The following is a 21330-nucleotide window of genomic DNA, read 5'->3' as shown; positions in this document are numbered from 1 at the left end:
CACACAGCTGTATTGAGGCAGCACCAGGTGTTGAAATGTTGTGTCCCTAACAATTTTGCACCCCGGGCAACCAGCCCTGTGCCCCCCCCCCCCTGCTATGCCACTGATTCAAAGCAGTTTCTGTATCTAGTATGGGGGCCACAGCAGCCAAGGTTTAGACACAGTGGCTATGCTATTTATTACTGTCTCTGTGTGTGTGGGGGGGGGGGGATCTAGCTACTCACAAGCACTTGTGCTAAGATTGATAAAACATATGTAACGAATCCATAGCCACCTAGAACAACTTTGATCTTGCTGCAAAATCTTTGAAATAATGCAGGGAGCAATGCAAGCTCTTAAGGTCACCATGGTGGTCTGCCTTTGAAGTATGTAGGCTTGTTGCAGCCAGTGTGGTGTAGTGGTTAAGAGCGGTAGTCTCATAATCTGGGGAACCGGGTTCGCGTCTCCGCTCCTCCACATGCAGCTACTGGGTGACCTTGGGCCAGCCACACTTCTTTGAAGTCTCTCAGCCCCACTCACCTCACAGAGTGTTTTTTGTGGGGGAGGAAGGGAAAGGAGAATGTTAGCCGCTTTGAGACTCCTTAAAGGGAGTGAAAGGCGGGATATCAAATCCAAAACTCTTCTTCTTCAGTGCTGTACAAGTTGCAGATGGCACTTGTTTTCTACTGTTGGAATCTGGAAGGTGCTATGAAATGATTTTGATGTAAGGCCTATTTCCTGTGACTTTATGGGGATGCAGCCATTGTGCCGTTACCTTTGTGATTTGATTGGGCAGGATTGTCTAACCCTTTTTAGGGCTGCATTCACCCAGGAGCCAAAGTGTAAAAGTGCAGATGCCTTAATAGTAGTAGTAGTAGTATTTTTAATTTAAAAAAATAATTATGTGTGCATTTGTGTTTTGGAATCACAAAAGCCCTTTGGCATCATGGAACCACAGCAGAAGAACTATGGGTGTAGTCAGTGTGTATATATGTGTGTGTGAGAGAGAGTAAGTGTGTGTGTGTGTGTGTGTGTGTGTGTGCGCGCGCATACCCTTCCCACCGAGAAAAAGCCCTCTTATCTAATTGGTTTTTTTTGTTTGTTTATGTTTTGATGAAGTACAGTGGTACCTCGGGTTAAGAATTTAATTGGTTCCAGAGGCCCGTTCTTAACCTGCAACTGTTCTTAACCTGAGGTACCACTTTAGCTAATGGGGCCTCCTGCTGCTGCCGCACCGTCGTTGCACAATTTCTGTTCTCACCCTGAAGCAAAGTTATTAACCTGAGGTAACATTTCTGGGTTAGCGGAGTCTGTAACCTGAAGCGTCTGTAACCTGAGGTACCACTGTAATGATGACCTGGTACATCTCTGAGTACTAGTTGCTAAGAGTGGGGAGATTTCTATTGTGCTCAGCTCCTTCTCGTGGGCTTCCCATTGGCTGCTGTGAAAACTGAGTGATGGACTAGGTAGGTCTATTGATCTGATCCAGCAGGCTCTTATGTCCATTTTCTGCTACTGGCTGGTGAGAATAATCACCAGTGCTAGCTGACAGAGATCCTCTGTTAGGAAGCCCACAGGAAAATCAACACTGAGTTTCATCTACCAAAATTCAGCTGCCTTTCTATAATCAAAGCAAGATATGACTGGTAAGGAAATTGCTTACTTCCCTGTGTCAAAGTGTGGGTTGAGACACCAGGCCAAAAGCCCCTTTATTTTCTCAGTTCTTGTGGCATCGCTGATGCCAATAGATGGGATGAGACCCGGGGAGCAGGTGAACCCTGCTTCATTTAGAGGTGTGACCATTTGGGGAGAATTTGCTGGATTGCAGGGAGTATTGGGCTATGTCTATTTGTCTGTATTTGCCAATGCTATTTTTGGTGCACTCAGAAATAATAGACACCCAGGTCAGAACTTTAAAACAAGTGAACAAACACAGGATTCTTTATTGTCATGGATATCTATACAGGCATATATTTAACCAAATGGAGACCCGAAATGGATTAGTTTGATTGGGACACTCTGGAATTCTGGCTAGGATGGAAAAAATGGATTCACGATAAAACACTACAGTGCTAAGTATCACATTATATGACTCTGATTAGTGGCTTGTAGAAAATCGGACAACAAATGGCCACGACAGTTCCTAGTGCATAATTGAACATTTATCTGTAATGACTTCTCTTTGCCACTAGGGGCTGCTCTTCCTACATCATGATGAAAACTGACTAGACATTTTGCATTCTTCACCCATGTTAGTTAATTCCTGCCTTTGTTTACTAATTTGATTTTTACTACTGCTCATTATGGTGTTTCCCGCCCCTTCTAGCAAATTTGTGTACACAACATTGGCTTTGGACATTTAGAACCATGAGAGAGTTGGTTATAAGAATTAGAAAAATTCTTTTTTCAAGGACCAGCACGATAGAGTTGATGGACTGTGTGGTCCGGCTGTGAGTGACCCCTAAGCATAGCTGTCAACTTTCAGATTTGAAAATAAGGGATCAGCAGCCTCACCTGTCCTGGGGACAGTCTACAGGATATCTAACAATCCGGGATAGCAACGGGAAGCAGTGGAAAACGGTGCTGGAATAAGGGAATTTCCCACAAGAAAAAGGGAAGGTTGACAGCTATGCCCCTAAGGTGCTTCCAAACTAGCTGCTTTTGATACCGGCATTGGGTTCTCCAGAAAATGCATAAGGTTTTGCAGCCAAAGTGTTACATTTTCCTTGTTAACGTATTCTCTCTCTCTCTCTCTCTCTGCTTTCTTAAGGACCCAGAATGCTAAGGAGTTTATGGGTAATAAGCAGGCACACACAAGAGCCGGTACCATCAAGCATGAATTAGTTTAAGCGTCCCAAGTTGGGAACTTGGTGTGTGCACAGCAGCCACGCTGTAGTGAGCCCCCTGCTGCCTTCCCCCTCCCAGTGGGCCTGGGATAGCTCAGTTGGTAGAGCACAGGACTCTTAATCTCAGGTTTGTGGGTTCGAGCCCCACGTTGGGCAAAAGATTCCTGCATTGCAGGCGGTTGGACTAGATGGCCCTCGTGGTCCCTTCCAACTCTATAATTCTATGACTCTCAGTAAGTGGCAGCAATGTGCAGTACTGGGACGCCAGGTGAGCAGCACCCCACTACCTGCGTTTCCCTGCTGGTCACTACTGTTGCCAGCAGCATGGCCAAGCATCAGGGGTGATGGGAGACGCAGGCGAAGAACATCCAGAGGGCACAATGTTGGCTTGCCCTGACTTAATACATAGCAGGCAGTCTATTTTTCCTTCATTACTTAATTGGGTGGGGAAGCCTAATTTTCACTGTGAGAGCGGCATGCAGGAAAAGGAGGTTTTCCATTCCTGTGCTGGACTGGAAATTTCAGAAATGCTTTCACTAATCTGGTGCCCTCCAGATGTTTGTTTGTTTGTTTGTTTAACAGGTAAATTATAAAATATAAAATATGCCCTTAAAATTACTGATGCAACCAGATACTGAAAAAAACCCAAAACAACCAGCTTAACATTTAAAAAAAAAAAATTAAATGAGCAGTTTTTCAAAGATATACATTAGAAAATAAAATCACATGTTAAAATACATGCCAAATTTACAGTTCTGGATAGGCTCACTTGAGCAAACAAAAGAAAGTTTATAGCAGGCACTGAAAGCAGGATGGTGAAAATGTTTGCCTTATATCAATGGGCAGGGAGTTCCAACGCATAGGAGCCACCACGCTGAAGGATCAACTCCTTGCAGGTGCAGAATGAACAATGTGCAACACTTGCGCTCTCCGGACATGGCTGTGTGGGTAGGATTGGAACCACCATAACACAGTGCTCATACTGGCTGGGGCTGGTGGAAGGGCACAAGGTCAGTTAAGGCTGCCTTGGGGGGGGGGATTGCTTTTGGTACCTAAGTCTTGTGGGGACGGGCGATCTCCATTCTAATCTTAGTTGGTCTGTGCATTAAGGGAGAAGCTACCCCTTGCCACACACTGCCTTTAGAGGGCTCTCCCACACCTGTAACTAGCTAAGGAAAAACAAGATACATAGCTGTCTGCTATGTAATTTGACTGCATGTTACATTTGGGCCTGAAATTCTTGGATGTGAGACCTTCTGTATGCAGACCAGGTACCCTCCCAAAGAGCTATGGCTTCGCCAGGGTCACTTGGGCAACACGCAGATACCACAGTCTGCTTTGCAGTGTCATTTCACTGCCCTGCTATCATTACAAAATGCTGCAAATGATTGGAAATAACAGGCTACCTGTATATACAGTGGAGGACAATGTGTTTGAGGATGGTTTTTTACAAAGCATGAACGTCCTCTGAGGGAGAGAAAGTTCCTCATCTAATTTTCCTCAGGAGAGCCAGAGGCAAAAATTCTAGATTTGGAATGGATCGCTGTGAAGGTTCGTTTGGAAGGGTGCCCTGAGTACATGGAATAATGTGGGTTTGGGATAAACAAAGGACTCGTTTTCAAAGGAGTGTGCGTCTATGTGTGGTAAGTACACACACCAGTGATCCTCACAAAGAGGACTAGGGTAATCTAATGAGCTCTGTGAGCATGATAATTTTTCACTCTATAAGTAGCCCCACTAAAAGGAGAACAAATGTATTAATGGACATTCAGTGTTTTGAGGAGCTAGCATTGCCGTCTGGCTTATTTGAAAATACATTTCAATAAATTACTCTATCCCCGTGTTGTTTCCTTGCGACAGAACTGGCAGCCTGATCAGGGTCTGAAAGCAGGATTTCTACAAATCCTCATTTTGCTGTACTTTGAAAGTCCTAAAGATTTGTTTAAGGTACAGAGGATGATCAAGTCTAATTCGGAAACCACGCTGCAATCTCTTCTCGGTATCGCTTTAACCATTCAATGTTGCTCTTCACTGTTTCAATACTCTGAGTCCTGGATGATGCTCCAGCTCCAGCATTAGGATATTTCTCAAAGAAGTTTTCCATCTTAAGAAAAAAACAACAACAACAACCATGTGCAGTCATTTGCATGATAAAACTAGTTTGCTAGAAGATGAATAATTGTCTAACTTATCTCGGGTCTGCATATCAGATACATGTGAATATACAGCTGCCCTGTGCAATCTGAAACTGGGCTTTGCAACCATTGGCTTGGGTGATATGCATCTGAGCCACAGAATGAATGACAGAAGGACATGGCTACACCTGCAGTGTGGATCAGAGCTGCGGATCAGATCATCTCATTTTATCATGTTGTAACCCTCTTTCTGCCACTGTGTCTGGCGACAAACGACACAATCCAAGGTGTTCAGTGACTGATTTGGAACTTCCTACTACAGTACAGTAAAAGGGACGCGGGTGGCGCTGTGGGTAAAAGCCTCAGTGCCTAGGGCTTGCCGATCGAAAGGTTGGCGGTTCAAATCCCCACAGCGGGGTGCGCTCCCGTTGTTCGGTCCCAGCGCCTGCCAACCTAGCAGTTCGAAAGCACTCCCGGGTGCAAGTAGATAAATAGGGACCGCTTACTAGCGGGAAGGTAAACGGCGTTTCCGTGTGCGGCTCTGGCCACGTGACCCAGAAGTGTCTCCGGACAGTGCTGGCCCTTGGCCTATTGAGTGAGATGGGCACACAACCCTAGAGTCTGTCAAGACTGGCCCGTATGGGCAGGGGTACCTTTACCTTTACCTTTTACTACAGTGGATGCTTGGGTTGCAAACGTGGTGCGTGCGGGAGGCACGTTCGCAACCCAAAGCGCCGCGTCTGCGCACACGCAGGTTGCGATTTGGCACTTCTGCGCGTGTGCAAAGTTCAACTTAGTGATTCTGTGCGTGCGCGAGCACCGAAACCCGGAAGTAACCCGTTCCGGTACTTCCGGGTTTCGGCGCGTCCGTAACCCGAAAACGTGCAACCTGAAGCGTCTGTAACCTGAGGTATGACTGTATTTTCTTTCTTGGAAGAAAGAAACAAACACTGCTATGGGAGTCTCCAGTTGAGACAGGAGCTGCAGCATGGGGGGTTGGGCGGGGACTGTTATAACCTTTTCTCCCAATGCAACAGCCACACTCTAAATTGCTCCTTCCCCAAATATGCTAATAACAGCTTCAGGAGAAAATATAAATGGAAGAATTGGCACAAAGGCAAAGGATTAGACCTGCTACTCCTGCCTTGACCCTGATCCAAACCGGTTGATTTTAAACAATGAAGCTCCTGGCCTAAATGAGCTGACCTGTTCAGGGGCATCATTCTAAACCATGGCTTGGTACTACATGAATGAGCCTGCTCAGGCTTATGTGCTTCCCCTTCCCTCTCCTCTTGCCACTTGTCCATGAGGAGAAACATTTGCTTCCTGTTTAAAACTAGCCGAAGTTCATAATTAAATCTGAACCTGCAGAAACTCTGGTTAGTTTAAACTCCGATTTTGTTTTAGAAAGCCAGAGTGAAGCTGTGGTTTATGGGTCATGGCTTGTTAGCAAACCATAGTTCAAAATCGCCAGAGTTCCCTGCTACTCAAGCATAACCATGAGCTCCAGTTTGTTTATAACAAGAAGGAGATGCTTTCAGCCTCCCTCTCATGGTTGTGCCGCAGGCGGAGAGTGTATGCATGTCACTTCTGATCATGCATGTGGCATTAAACTATGCTTTAGTGTATCAGTGAAAAGAGAGCTAGTATAGACTGTTGTTCTGCTGGTCTATGTAATCAAGAGTAAAGAGAAAGTGCAGAGTTATGCCCTAATTCAAGGATAGCCACTGTAATGCCCTCCAGATGGGACTATAGCTCTCATCATCTCAGACTATTGGCTATGCCGAATGATGCTGATGGGACCCAAAAACATCCAGAGGCTACCATGTTGGTTGTTCTTGCAATCAGAGATTCCTGTGTGAATGCTGTTTTTTGTGGGGGTTTTTTGGAAGCAGCTCTTATCTTTCTGGCCTAGACGGCAGACAGATCTTTTTGAAACTACCAAATCAGTGAGGCTCCAGATGTAATCCTACCAATTTAGTATATATGTGGCTCAAGAATGACCCCATTAATGTGGATGGTCTAAAGATTTTCCAAAGTCTTATTACTTGTCAGAAATGTTCAAATGAATTGGTTTCACTAAACAGAGGTTAGCTATTGTGTTCCTCATGTCTGTGAAAGGCACTTTAGTTTTGGCCAGGCAGCCTTTAAGTGATTTATGATTGCAATATAGATCTATCACAATATACACAGACATCCTGAAGCATTATGGCATTCTGGTTTAACATTGAGGTAGCCAATGTGATGCCTGCCAGATATTGTTGGACTCCCAACAGCCCCATCCAGTGTGTAACTAATGGTCCGGGATGATGGACATTGTAATCCAATGACCGTTGGGAAGGTTCCACATTGACTATCATCATTTTAGCTGGAAAGCTGGAAGGTCAGACTGCTCCCTTACCTGCCAAAGCTGAAGGTCTGTGTTGAAGGTTTCTGTTATTCTTGACACTAGGCGACCAAGGTTTCTGTCATTGAGAGTGTATCTGAAAAGATAACAGAAGCCTGTTATAGATGCATCTAGATAAAGCTGGCACGAGGTTCTGGTGACCCTCTGAATGTTGTTGCTTTACACCTCTTATCCCCTTTGATCATTGTCCTTGTTGTTTGGGAGCTGGGATGCAACAATATATGGAAGGCCACAGGTTTTGAATTTCTGGCACAAAGTATATCAGCTTTAATTTTTAAAGCTGCATGGAACAGTGCATGGAAAGGGAACAATAAATAATTCCAGTGCTCTGCTTTCTGAAATATTTCATTTCCAGCTGTTGTTCTCATTTGCATCCAGCCCTTTCCCTAAGAGTAAAGATAGGCATATAAGGAAGTTATCCTATTGTTTCTTCACAAAAACCCGCCTAATGTCTTTAGAGTGGTAGCTATGCGCAAAGTGTAGCCTAATGCCTTTAGAGTGGTAGATCTTAAAAGTGTCATTATAAACCACATCTCTTGCTTAATAATAATAATGGCAGGCGTGTGTTGAGGGGTGGGGAGGTAAATTTTGTTAGGATCACAACACATTGTCTTGTGGAGCTCTTAACAGCTAAGGTTGCAATCCTATGCACACATATATGGTCCCATTGGATTCAGTAGGGCTTATTTCTGAGTAGCCAGGCATAGCATCACACTGTAAGAGATTGTGGCATACATGTTTCTGGAGCCCCTTTTGTGGTGTACAAAGTATTGTTCTTTGTTGGCAGATACATTTCTCGAATTCAAGAAAAGAGAGCAAAGGCTCCCGAGATTATGGAAGTTTTGTGCATCTTCTCACATTTTTGACCTAGGACAATTTCCACTTGGATATTAGAAGTTATTGCTAAGGCTCTGTACCTTTTATGAAACCAAGTAAGAACTTTTAGAGAGATTTGCCCTACAAAACCATTCAGTGCCAGTCAGGTTTGGTACCAGCACGTAGCATCCTTGGGCAGCAGCCAGGGCTTCACCACTACTAATGCCTGCCCTGGCAAGCAGCCATTTAAATTTCCCATAATGCCCTTACTGTAGTGTTGCTCCTGCCCATTAGAGGAAAGTTCATGGAGGGTGAGGTGATCAGTGGCTGCTAGGCACAGTGGCTGTGTTTTACCTCCACAGTTATTACATTTATATACCAACTTTTCCCCAAGGAGCTCAAGGTTGGTTTGCTGGAAGTCAGCAACATCTGAAGAGCACGGTGTTGGCTATTTATGCTATTTCAATATGATATTTTGCAGTTCAGATGTGGAACTGGATGTTGTTGAACTACAACTCCCATCACCCTTGGCCACTGCCCATGTGGGCTGAGGCTGATGGGAGTTGGAGTCCAACAGCATCTGGAAGACTACCGGTTCTCCAACCCTGCTCCAAAACATGTTCGACAGCTTCCATAGCAGAAGCATCAGTGATTCAGGAATCTGGAGGCAGTGTGAGGAATAGGAATGGAAAGCTATTCTGTTTGTACCCCTAGGATCTGGGTCTCCATTGCACGACCAGTTTGTTCCATCTGCTGTTCCAGTATGGCCTTTATTGGGCCCTAGACTCTGATGCATATGCTCAGAGGCTCCCTTAATTTCGATTTGGCAGATTTAGGGAAGAGCAACTGGTTTGGTTGCAATGGGCATGGAGCTTTGGGGGCACCACAGGGGATGCCACAACTATGATTTAGAACGGAGTGTGAGAAATGGGGAGGATGTGGCAGATTTTGGCATTGCACAGGGTGCTGCTGAAATTTGAGACCCCAAGTCTGCCACTGGCAGCTTCATTCCAACATGGGTTTTGCTCTTTAGGCATGCCGTGTCTGTGACATTGCAGATTCTGGGGCATGGCAACAAAAATGTCTTGGGAAGGTCCTGCATAAACACTATTCCTAGATTTATTGTGCAAATATCATTATTGTTAGGGTGTGTTTGATTTCACAAGAAGGGAGAGCAAAGCAGCACTTTTCTAGCTTCAGTGGCAAAGTGGATATGGTAAAATGGAAGCCATTGCACATATATACTTCCCCCACTCCCAGTGCAAAATAACAAGAACAACCCCTCAACCATACTCATACATAAGAGAGAGTAAACTGCACTGAGAGGCTATGCACTTACCTGCTAACCAAATATTCCCAGTTGAGACGTACCCAGTCCCAAGCCATTGTTTTGCCATAGCTGTTATAGGAGATGTATCTCAAGACAGTGAACACGTCTTGACTTTTAATGAGATTTGGATCCGTGAGATTCTTTAAAAATCTAGGAGCAATCAGATATGAAGCAATTACACATGATGATTAGTATCTCATTAGGGCTGCATGGGAAATGAGCTGTAAACTGCGCAGTGAGATATGCTTCCGCCAAGATGAATTCGTAAGAAAAACACAAGTTCTTTTTTAAAGAAGACGAGGAAGAAGAAGTGGAGCCTATTCCCACGGTTTGTGTTTACAAAGCCAGAATGCCCAATAAATGATCTGGAGCAGAGTAACGGGCATGGTGAATGGCAGGCAGTGAACTAAATAGACTTTGATGTTGCACAAAGTCTGTGGCCACATTCATGCCATACATTGAAAACACTGTGTTACACTTTAAATGGTCATGGCTCCCCCTCCTGAAATCTGGGCAGTTTTTTTAAGGGTGCTGAGAGTTGTTAGGAAGGCCTGTTCCACTCAAAAGACCTACAATTACCAGAATTCTTTGTAAAGAAGGATTGATTGTTAAACCACTCAGAGATTTGTAGCTCAGAGCGGAATAGGGACCTCCTAACAACTCTCAATTTTTTTATTTGCCCAGGTCTTTTAGTTTTGTTATGATGTTTATTCTGGGCTTTAAAAAAAATGCTGCTTGGTTCAATTTACTACTTAAAAAATTATATCTTATGTTTTTATATTGTATGTTGCTCCAGGAGCTAACACTGAAGAGCACCTAATCAAAGCTTTTATATGGGAAACAAGTAAGATCCCAAACAAACCTGTCCAAAAGGGTGACATTTTTCACTGATGCCAGGCCATATAGCAACTTCTCCTTTTCTTGAGCTAATGTTGTATTTTGGTACTTCTGAAACATATAATTCCAGGCGTCCTCATTGCCAGAGTTCTGCATCCCATAGCGATAGACCAAGAGGCGGAGGTTTACATCTGGGCTAACATTTAAGAAAACAATACTATTAGGGGAGGTGGAACAGCTTTCAGTTTATTCTGCATGTGATTGTCATGTACTTCTTTGAATGAAGTTCATACATAGATAGAGAGATATCCACCTTGCTGTTCCTTGTTGCCAGTCATTAAATAGGTTAGATGCATTGTTCAAAGTCTCTTGGTCACCCATGCTGCATGCAAACTCTAAAACTGTCACACGGAGGAGACTGGGGAGTAAAGAAGAAATAAAGTCTGTTTTATTCATTTCGAATATGATATATTAAGTAATGTAAAATAGCAGTACAAGTAGATATGTGCACCCAATAGGATTTGGAGCTTAGGTTTCTCAAACAGCTGCTCTGTATACCACATATATGAAAGTGAAGGGACTTGGAAAAACAGGCATCTGTTGCTAAAGGGGGAAGGAGATATAAAAAATTCTCAATGGGCATGCCAAAGCTTTCATGTGTACTTAAAATACCTATTTGCATCCTGGCTTTTTTGCCTATATATGCATTCTATACCGTGATTACACTATACAAGGTGAAATTCTGAGAATTCTACATACCCTTTTGGGAACATACAAGTAGCCTCCTGAAAAGGAGCATTAGAAAGTTAGAAGATCTTAGCATTTGTTAAAGAGTTTTAGTATTAAAGAGATGATCATTTGCTTAGCACTGACTGACTGTGTAATGCAAATGAGTTTGGCTGCTTCCAATTGTGTAGTCAGAATGTTCACATCCCATTACTATGCACAGGGCTCCCAAAATTTATCTGCAACTTCTGTTCTTCAAACAGAGAAGGGACCAATGGACTTTAGAGAAATGGGAGACATAAGGCACACTTGAAATACAGAAATACAAAGGAATTCTCAAAGAACAAGCCTGAAACAAATGATTTACCTATTGATGTGGATTCCATCGTTACCCCATCCCAGTTGATTTGCGATGGGTCTAACCAGCTCACGAAAATATGCCTGGAAAACAGACATAGCAGCAATGACCACTGGACGCTTCGGGCAACAACATTTTCATGGATTCACTACTATTTGTTTTAAACATTTGAAGAACAAAGGAGTGAAATAACAATAACAATAACAATAACAATAACTTATTTATACCCTGCCCATCTGGCTGAGTTTCCTCAGCCACTCTGGGCGGCTTCCAATCAAGTGTTAAAAACAATACAGCATTAAATATTAAAAACTTCCCTGAACAGGGCTGCCTTCAGATGTCTTTTAAAGATAAGATAGCTGCTTATTTCCTTCGCATATGAAGGGATGGTGTTCCACAGGGCGGGTGCCACTACCGAGAAGGCCCTCTGTCTGGTTCCCTGTAACCTCACTTCTTGCAATGAGGGAACCACCAGAAGGCCCTCGGTGCTGGATCTCAGTGTCAGGGCTGAACGATGGGGGTGGAGATGCTCCTTCAGGTATACAGGACCGAGGCCATTTAGGGCTTTAAAAGCCAGACCAACACTTCGAATTATGCTCGGAAACGTACTGGAAGCCAATGCAGATCTCTCAGGACTGGTGTTATGTGGTCCCGGCGGCCACTCCCAGTCACCAGTCTAGCTGCCGCATTCTGGATTAATTGCAGTTTCCGGGTCACCTTCAAAGGTAGCCCCAGAGCGGGAGATAACTAGAGCATGCACCACTCTGGCAAGACAGTCCGCAGGCAGGTAGGGTTTCAGCCTGCGTACCAGATGGAGCTGGTAGACAACTGCCCTGGACACAGAATTAACCTGCGCCTCCATGGACAGCTGTGACTCCAAAATGACTCCCAGGCTGCGCACCTGGTCCTTCAGGGGCACAGTTACCCCATTCAGGGCCAGGGAGTCCCCCACACCCACCCGCCCCCTGTTCCCCCAAAACAGTACTTCAGTCTTGTCAGGATTCAACCTCAATCTGTTAGCCGCCATCCATCCTCCAACCATGAACATGTTCTCAGATAAATTGCTTGGGGACAAGCCAGGCACGCCACATAGCATTTGCAAGGCCCTGGTTGTAGTTTGTGGAGCTCTATCCCCAGGTAAACTCACTGAAATGGGTGGGACTGAGTGGGAACAGACTACAATTCTATGATTCAGCATCTTGAATCCCTGGTCTCTCCACTATAATTTGAAAAAACCAAAAGCAATACTTATTACGGAGAGTAATATAATAGTGAAAAGAGAATTGACGTAAGGTGTTACTTTTTTGTGGACTAATTGGTGAGCACAACTTAAAGCCTTTGCATTCAATAGATCCTTGTTAGCGGTTGGAATTTCACTCAGATGGGTGTGGGCGAGGCTATAGCACAATGAGCAAGCTATTCCTCATCCCACTGTCATTGTGTCTGGCCAAACAGTCTCCCCACCGCATGCATTCCAGCTTCACCCATTGTTATCACAAAAGTCTGCATTCTGTTGTGTCAACAGAACCTGTTCCAGAGAAGTATTGCCTGTGTCGTCCTATCCTTGAGGACTGCTGGTAAGGATTCTCTCTTACATCACTGCTCATTAAGAAACATTCAAATGATCTGATAGGCTCTGCATTTATCAGAGTGGCCCCATCTGCCAGTTATGACAGATGGACAAATACAGGACCACAGAACTAAATCCCCTTGCACTGGCAGTGCAAAACATTATGCTGGCATGTGCATTTAAGCCAGCGCAAAAGTACTGTTGCGCCAGAAGACTGCTGGGTCAGTGCAACCCCTATGCCAGCAGATCACTGCCAGCACAAGGAGAGCAGGTGGGTAGAGATCAGTAGTGGATGGCGTTGTAGGGTGGCGGTGCTCAACTGAGCTCCAAAATGCTGAGATGCTGCTGCTTACTGGGAGATAGGCATGGCAGCAGGGTGATCTGCCTGATGCCATCTGGCATTCCTGCCAGTGTATCAGCACCTGCTAAACTCTCTGCTGGCTTGCCCTTCCCTCTCTACTTCCCACTATGCAGCAGTATCTCAGCTGTCATGAGGTCAGGTGAGCACCACAATGTCATCAACTACTGGTAGAAATGGAGAAGTTATAGAAAAGGAGCTTAGCCAGAGTCACATGCTGGCCCAGAGGTCTGTCCTATCTGAAGGCTCCTGTTTCTGTGCTTCTCAACCTTTTAGTCTGTTTTTGTTTTGATGTTGGCTTTTGTCAAATCCCTTTTTGCTTTTCATGAATTATGCCACTTTGGGGGTCCTTTTTTGGGCGGAAGAGTGGCTTATACATAAATCAAGACTGCAACAGAAATAAAAATACACAAATAACATTGTGCCCGCAGATGGGAGCACCCTGTTTACAGTTGCTCTTGAAATCCTGCCCAAATAATGTTGCCAATGCACTTTTCCACTGAACCCTGACAACCATAGTTCCTTGAGGATATTGGGATTACTCAGCACTAGTACCAAGCCACAGTTCCAAGAATCTTCTGGTGGAAACCATGATTGTTAAACCTATGTAAATCCACAATTATTTTATAGTGTAAATAGGCCCAATGTATTCCCCAAATCATATATGCTAATGTTGAACTCCAAATGCTGATCTACACAGGCTTGGGAAAACACCACCAATGTTTTCAGAGGTATAAGGGGGGAAATCACATACCAATGAGGCCTGAGCACACTGAATGTCTGTTGTGGAAAAGAATGGAAAACCAGGGGGATGGGATGTAGATGGGATGTAGAGGACCCCATGGCTGGCTGGCTGACATGGGCCTTTTCTGCAGTAGCTTCCCATTTGTGGAATGCTCTCCCCAGGCTTGCCTGGCGCCTTCATTGCATCTCTATAGGCACCAGGCAAAAACATTCCTTTTCTCCCAGGCCTTTAGCTAATTAAACAATCTATGGCCTTTTAAATTTTGTGGGGATTCTTTTTTCTTTCATACTATGTTATGTATTTTTGTGTTTTTATGTTGTAAACTGCCCCATGATCCTCAGATGAAGAGTGGTATAGAAAACAGACAAACCAACTCTGACCATTGACAGTTCACATTGCAACATTGTGTTGCAGGACTAGAAGATTCAGAAATGTATTAATACTTACCAGGGTCAGCCTTGGAAGAACATTAAATCTACAACCTTCAAGGGCAACCTTGACATTTGCTTAATTATACATAGAAAGCAGCTACATATTTTGTTTGTCCTTAAATAATTACAGGCATCCTGGGAGGCACATGGAGGAAAGACCTTTCTCTTTGCTCCCCTGGCTCCTAAGAACCAAAATGGAGAACTCCTCCACTTGTAGCTAGGAGGAGAAAATGAAAGCCAGGTGTCAGGGAACTGCCATCGGAGCCAGAGGGAGAGGGAGGGCTCCAGAGGGATCCCGGAGAGCGTCCCGGGAGGGAGAGAAGCAGCACATCTTCTGGGGAAGGAAATCAGCGTAGCACCAGTGGAGAAGGGGGGCAGATGGGGGAATCGGCGAGGTGGCTCCAAGACTCCTTGCCGGGGACCAGCGGGGAGAGCACGGGTCCTCTGATGCCCACACCCTCCCTGCGCAGAAGGCTTCCGCGCAGGGAGAGTAGGCGGAGACTGGGCGTCAAATAACTTTTATGCTGGAAGAAGTTCAAGAAATGCCCACTGACGGATTCTGCCAGCGATTGAGACAGCCATGGGTGAGTGGCTGTCCAGACAGAAAGGGTTCACTCAGGCAACCCACCCAGGTGTGGTGCCGATTTACTCACGAGCAACCCCTAGAACCATTACAGCAGGGTTACAGCCTTCTTTTCTTTAAAAAAAATAAATAATATGTAGTATTATTGTTGGCATATAGTTCTTTACTTCATTAGAACCTTACCTGAAATTTGGGATAGAGTGTATTATCATCTGCAAGCATGTCTCTAAGATAGGATACAGCTACTACGGCTCTTTGCCATGGTATATATTCTTCCTCATTTTTTAGATAACGTGTTAAGTTCAAGGCATAACTGTAATTCAGAAGTCCAGCCCTGAGAAATTAAAAAAAAATGAGAAGTTTCAGCAACTGCTTTATTGTATAACTGTCTAGATAAGCATCTGATTTAGTACTGCTTATAGTTGCAGCTGTATTCCCCTCCTCCAGCAGGTGGCACCAGAGGGGGCAGTGCCAAACCTCCCATTGCTGAACTCCTTTGATTAACATCTATTGTTATTTTTCTTAACATGTGGGACACAACTTGCCCACCTAGAAATATACTTTGCCCCTTCTGTGCCTATGCCCCCTCCATATATTTTCTGGTGCCATCACTGCCCCTTTCCCCTAAGTATTTACATGCTAACCTTAGCACCATTCTGAACAGAAGTGTTTAGAATCAAGCAAAGGTTTTGCCACAGGCTGTCACAGTCTTTGAGCAACTCATTTGTGCATGGAAAAAGCAGGGTATGCATTTTAAAAGCAATTAATGATGAACAATATGTGAAAGTGACCTGAAAAGCTTGTGAGGTGGGGGTGGGAAAGGCCTTTAAACAAATTATGGGGATCTCCAAATTCCTGTGCTTTACAGGGTTAAACTGCATAGCGACAAGGATGGATAAATTCTTACTCCCAGTGAAACTCTGCCTATGTCAACTGCAGAGGAAATTTAAGGCATGTATATTTTAGGCAATGTATCAAAATCTTTCAGTCTCCCAAATACCACAAAGAGGAAGTAAGGCAGACTTTAACTGTCTTAATTCCTCATTCATATGGCATTTTCAGCGTGGACATTTTCAGGCACTCATGAGAATTCAGTTTATGTTGACTGGCTTTAAGATTAAATCGAGGCACATCAAAAACAAGCAACAGATCAGCACTGTGTCTGTTGGGGAACTTGTAATAACACAGCGATTGCCCTCAAAGCCTGCTCTGGAGGCATGCCCAGTTTCATGACAGAGCAGACCAGCATATTTTTGGGAGGTGGGAGGAGGAAGAGAAATCTATGCTGCATGTAGTATGGGGGAGAAAGTAGGACTCCTATTCTGCATCTCCCATCCCTCCCTGAATGAGAAAAGTCAGACGTTACTACCGCAATAATTCATGGAGGTTTGCATCAATGTAATTTCAGAACGTTTTGTCCTTTAGATGTCACAACAGTAATGCTTGGTGATTAGTTCATCTCCTCCTGCAATAGCGCTAGATGCTTAAAAGGCTCACTTGTGTGCAGGATTTGGAATGCTGTCAACAAGGATGCAAAAAGGAACCAGGAAAGACATCAAGACCTCTGCTGCCTGTGAGATAGATATCCCTGAACAGCATTAATTGTGTTTTGTCCCATACCAAAAATTACTTCTGGAAGGGTGTTGGGGTGGCAATAAAAGTCATCAGCATTTTAGTGTGAATTTCTCCTAATAAACACATGTGTAATATACAGTTTTGACTGATGTACAAGTTGTTTGCAAGTTGTTTTATGCACACGTTCCCCTAATACATGCATTTTTGCAAACATTGGTTAGAGAACTGTATCGCAAAATTTGGATAATCGTGAATTCTGAAGGATAGCAGTGTTTTGGTTTGTGCCGGAGAATCTGTCTCTGGGGAATGCTGTTTCTCTCTTTTTTGGGCTGGGGTTGGACAGCCATCTGAGTAGCTCCAAGCAACTAAGGAACCAGACTTTGATTCTGCCTTCATTTTGTTATTCCAGATCCATGCCTAACGGATTTAGCAACGAGTTTCAAGTTGCCTTTATGTTCTCTTGACTTTCTACAAGATTTCTATGAAGAGTCTCCCCAGTTGTCTGCATTTATCCTTTCTGTACACAGTTTCTTAGTTCTACTCTCACAAGAGCTCTTCAGCTTCATTCCATAGCAAAAGCAATTGCCAGTACTGGGTCATAATAGACAGGAAGCTCCTCAAACTTTCATCACAGTGGCGTGCAATTTGATCCTGGGGTACTTCTGGATGGAAGCCCCCGCCCCACCCTTCAAGTGTCAGGAGTATTGATTCAATGTGTCTGATATTCACAAGCAAGATAGGAATTGAGATTATCCCTCTTAGATGGGAATCTAGCAAACCAGGGCAGGTGCTACGATTCAAGAGTCTCGTGCAAACATGTTACTTTGTGCAGTCGTCAGGCTCAGGGCTGCAGCTTTAAATCAATTATAAGTTAACCTCCTGCCTAGATCCAGTTATATAATAAAACACGAGGAAAGAAGGCACTTGCCAGAGTTCTAAGAAACCATTATGGCTCTGTGGAGACAATATATCTGCTGCTATTGAAGCTGTGAAGGATCAGTCATCAGTGGTACCCTCCATATGCTGTCAGACTCCAACTCTAACCAGTGGTCAGTTACTCCTGGCTTTGATTGTGAAATGTAAGAATGCCATGATTCTGGATCAGGGAAGAAAAACCCTATGGTGCTACAGATGTTGCCTCTGATCACTGGCCACTTGACTGAGGCTGCTGGAAGCTGAAGTCCAACATCTGGAGGGCCACAGGTTCATCTCTCTTGTCCTAGATGCTACTTTGGGGCTAAGTCACTCCCTTCCTAGAACAGGTAAGCATTCGATCACATGAAAGGGGTCCCTCAGCCATGTTGCCTGCTCCCATGCATATCTATTCTGAAGTGAGTTCCACTGAAAAATGGGTTTTGCTCCTAAGGAAGTATGCCTAGGATTGCAGCCTTAAGACAGGGAGGACAAAGGTTACTGCAACAATATACTTATAAAATACAATTTCTATTTTTTCTTCAGTTAAATATAATGACGGCTAACCAAATTTCAGTGTTGTGTGGTACAAATAATAAGATGACATGTCTACTTGAGTTCCTTTGATTATGACGCTTACCTGGCCAATGAAAACGCATCCTCCAAAAAGCCAGCACGATCCGCCAGACTAAATTGCTTATGGGAAAAAAAGGAAAGTAGCAGGTGAGTTCTTGGTGGCAAAACCAAAGGATGAAATAAAATCATAGCTGTTCAACACCACACTCTTCTGACCATCCCATCATTCCCTCTCCTCCCCCTGTCTGCTATTCTGGGTTTTCCTCCAATGCTCCAGAGTGGATTGGGGGGAAGTGCAGGGGGCACCCAACAGCACACAGCGAGAGAATCATAGAATTATAGAATCATAGAGTTGGAAGAGACCACAAGGGCCATTGAGTCCAACCCCCTGCCAAGCAGGAAACACCATCAGAGCACTCCTGACATATGGTTGTCAAGCCTCTGCTTAAAGACCTCTAAAGAAGGAGACTCCACCACATTCCTTGGCAGCAAATTCCACTGTCGAACAGCTCTTACTGTCAGGAAGTTCTTCCTAATGTTTAAGTGGAATCTTCTTTCTTGTAGAAAAAGAAAGAAAGCATGATTGCAGCAGTGGAAAGAAAGCAGTGGAAAGAAAGCATGATTGCAGCAGTGGAAGCTGTTGTGCTTGTTGCTACTAGGGCACTGCATTAGTTCAATCTGGCCCTGAGTGAACATCTATACATCCCATAAAGCAACTGTTCAGCAGACTGACCTTGTGGTTGGCCACCATAATCCTGGCTAAGTCATCCCAGGCTTGTGTTTCATAGTTGACCCGATAGAACCCAACATGATCCTGGTTCACTTTCAAGAAAGAATTGGGATCAGGATTGTTGGGTCGCGTAATAGTAATTCCTGTGGTGGTTAAAAACAAACAAACAGTGGTGAAGGACTTCTGAACATGTGACTAGATGATATATCAACTCTCCAAATTATGTTAGTTTCGAACTGGAACAAGGAAGAACCAAAATTATATGTGATGGTCAAATTAGATGGGTCATTCAAAACATTTTTGCCTTTCTGTGCCCTTTTTAAAAAAAAAATGCAGATGTTTATTATTAATGTTGGATGCAACCTTGGCATCATCAGCACCGTTCTCTAACCAACTGAGCTATCCAGGTTCAATGTGGTGTGAGCAGTGTTAGACTATGCACCCTCAAAATCTGCTTCACAGGGTCTCGCAACTCTTTGATCCTGATTTTGAGGATGCTTTAGAGGGAGGGGGCAGAGGAATAAAGTTTTATTGTGTGCATCAAAGTCTGTTGGATGAACTTACATACTCCTCCTTTCAGGTGACTCTCACAATGCTCCTTACATATAAATATTAAAACAACAAACATTAATGAAACCTATATAATCAAACAGCCAAGACTAGCTATGAGTGGTGGTGGTGGTGGAGAGTACTTGAAAACTAGATCTGTTGGCAGGACAAAGATGGACCTAGAGCCAGTTAAAGAAGGAACATCTTGGCTGGACATTCAAAAGCTGGGTCGTTGGGCATGTTCTGCCTTCTCCCACAGGAGAAAGCAGTCCTCTGATAACCTCTGATAAAGGCCAGGTGTGTGGTGCTGACCCTCCTCCCTGACCACTCCTGCTGTCAACATACATTTCAACCAGTCAGTTCCAGTCAATAGTCTGGCTGCCATGTTATGAACCCACCAAAGTTCCCAGGGCAGCTGCACACGCAACGCAACATATGGTAGTAATCAAGTCTGGATGTTATCAGCAGAATTATATATCAGTGGCAAGGCTACCTCTCTCCTTAACTTCCCCCAACATTCTTCCTGTTCTAGTACCTCCTGAAGACAACGCAAATCCAACAGTTACACACTGTGTTCAGAAGAAATTTGAGCCAATTTAATTAAAATCACTTTGGAAGGTTCTTTAGCTATGTAACCTTCGCCGTCCCAACTTAGAAAGCATTTCACTGTGATAACAGGACTTTAAAAAGAAAAGAAAAAGAAGAAGCTGAAATGAACTTTACTGATTTAATGAAATGTAGTTTAATTGGCAATTTTCACATGCAGACAGGACGTTAATTGGAAATATTTATCACCCCGTGATAAATGGGGCAGTGTTTTGTTTTGGTTTTTTGTTAACATTTATTATTGGTTTTAGGGGCCACATGATTCTATTTGCTTGGAAGCCAGCTACACTGAGTTAAATAGGGATGTATCTGACTATTGAGTAGTCTACAGAGATCACTGGACTTTGGATTTTAGCTGTTTACAAATCAGATTTCTCCCCTGTCTTTTGTCATAGACTTGATTGCAACACACAGTTATCACTCTTCTGTTGTCACATACTCAGCCACCAAGTCAAAAGCTCTTCAGTCTTATGACAATGCCCTTATTATGGTGGCATGCAATGCTCCTGTGTGAGTGAACTGCTGGCAAATAATGATCTGATTGCTCCATTATAAATCTAGAACACATCTTATGTTCAGCAGTGCAGAACTTTCAGTCAGCTTCCTTGCAAAGTCTTTCAGAAGTACCTTCTGTATTTGGGCCTCATGATGAAACATTCAAACAATTTCTTGGCTGTGGTTTAACCCCAAATTTGGCGCTTATCACTTGTCCAGTTAGGGCCAATTTGATGGGATTTGGGCAGAATAATTTTGTGATTCTTTTGCTGTTTTACCTGTCCATAATCCAACATGTTATTATTGGTATTTCAGAGTACCTATGCCCCACTTTTCTACAAAAGTGCACAAGGCAGCTTACACAAAATTAGCACAATAAGAGAAGCACAACCTAAAAAGGAATCAAACAAGCAAACCCAACAGCAGTTAAGAAAAAGCAGCAGATTTAAAAGCAGCATGCCACACAAGAAAAGATTGGGAGATGAGTTCGGCAAATCACAACACTTTTGTAGGAGGGCAGTAAATGTTGCTGGGTTCTACCCAGGTCACATATTTACTATGCCAGCTTGTGGAGCACAAAAGACTAATGTTTAACATGAAGCTTGATGTTTGCACACTGCTTAATAAACTTTATTGCATAGACAGCTATTGCCTGCTAATGAGGATTACCTGCTAAATTTGATTTATTGTAGAATATTGTATCAGTGTCAGCTCCCTCATACCATTTCACTGGGATATTCCACCTATAGCTGAACATTTGGAAAAG

General features: G+C 43.8%; 1 protein-coding gene across 1 annotated transcript in view; it reads right to left on the bottom strand.

Annotated features, from left to right (window-relative positions):
* Window positions 1-1891: 1891 nt before the first annotated feature.
* The window catches only part of ENPEP (glutamyl aminopeptidase), a 60909-nt gene continuing 41470 nt past the window's right edge, over window positions 1892-21330 (bottom strand). Inside the window, exons 11-20 of the mRNA XM_083398079.1 lie at window positions 21234-21313; window positions 18918-19057; window positions 18249-18304; window positions 15305-15455; window positions 11444-11517; window positions 10664-10768; window positions 10376-10546; window positions 9523-9663; window positions 7362-7443; window positions 1892-4929 (exon numbers count right to left, since the gene is read on the bottom strand). Of these exons, the coding sequence (XP_083254205.1) occupies window positions 4792-4929; window positions 7362-7443; window positions 9523-9663; window positions 10376-10546; window positions 10664-10768; window positions 11444-11517; window positions 15305-15455; window positions 18249-18304; window positions 18918-19057; window positions 21234-21313 (1138 nt within the window). The 3' untranslated portion in view covers window positions 1892-4791. The remainder of the gene's footprint in view (window positions 4930-7361; window positions 7444-9522; window positions 9664-10375; window positions 10547-10663; window positions 10769-11443; window positions 11518-15304; window positions 15456-18248; window positions 18305-18917; window positions 19058-21233; window positions 21314-21330) is intronic.

This window comes from Podarcis tiliguerta (genome assembly GCF_965153285.1).
Source record: "Podarcis tiliguerta genome assembly, chromosome: 9".
NCBI lineage: Eukaryota > Metazoa > Chordata > Lepidosauria > Squamata > Lacertidae > Podarcis > Podarcis tiliguerta.
Note: the sequence above shows the minus strand (reverse complement) of the source record. Positions and strands in the feature narration are given on the sequence as shown.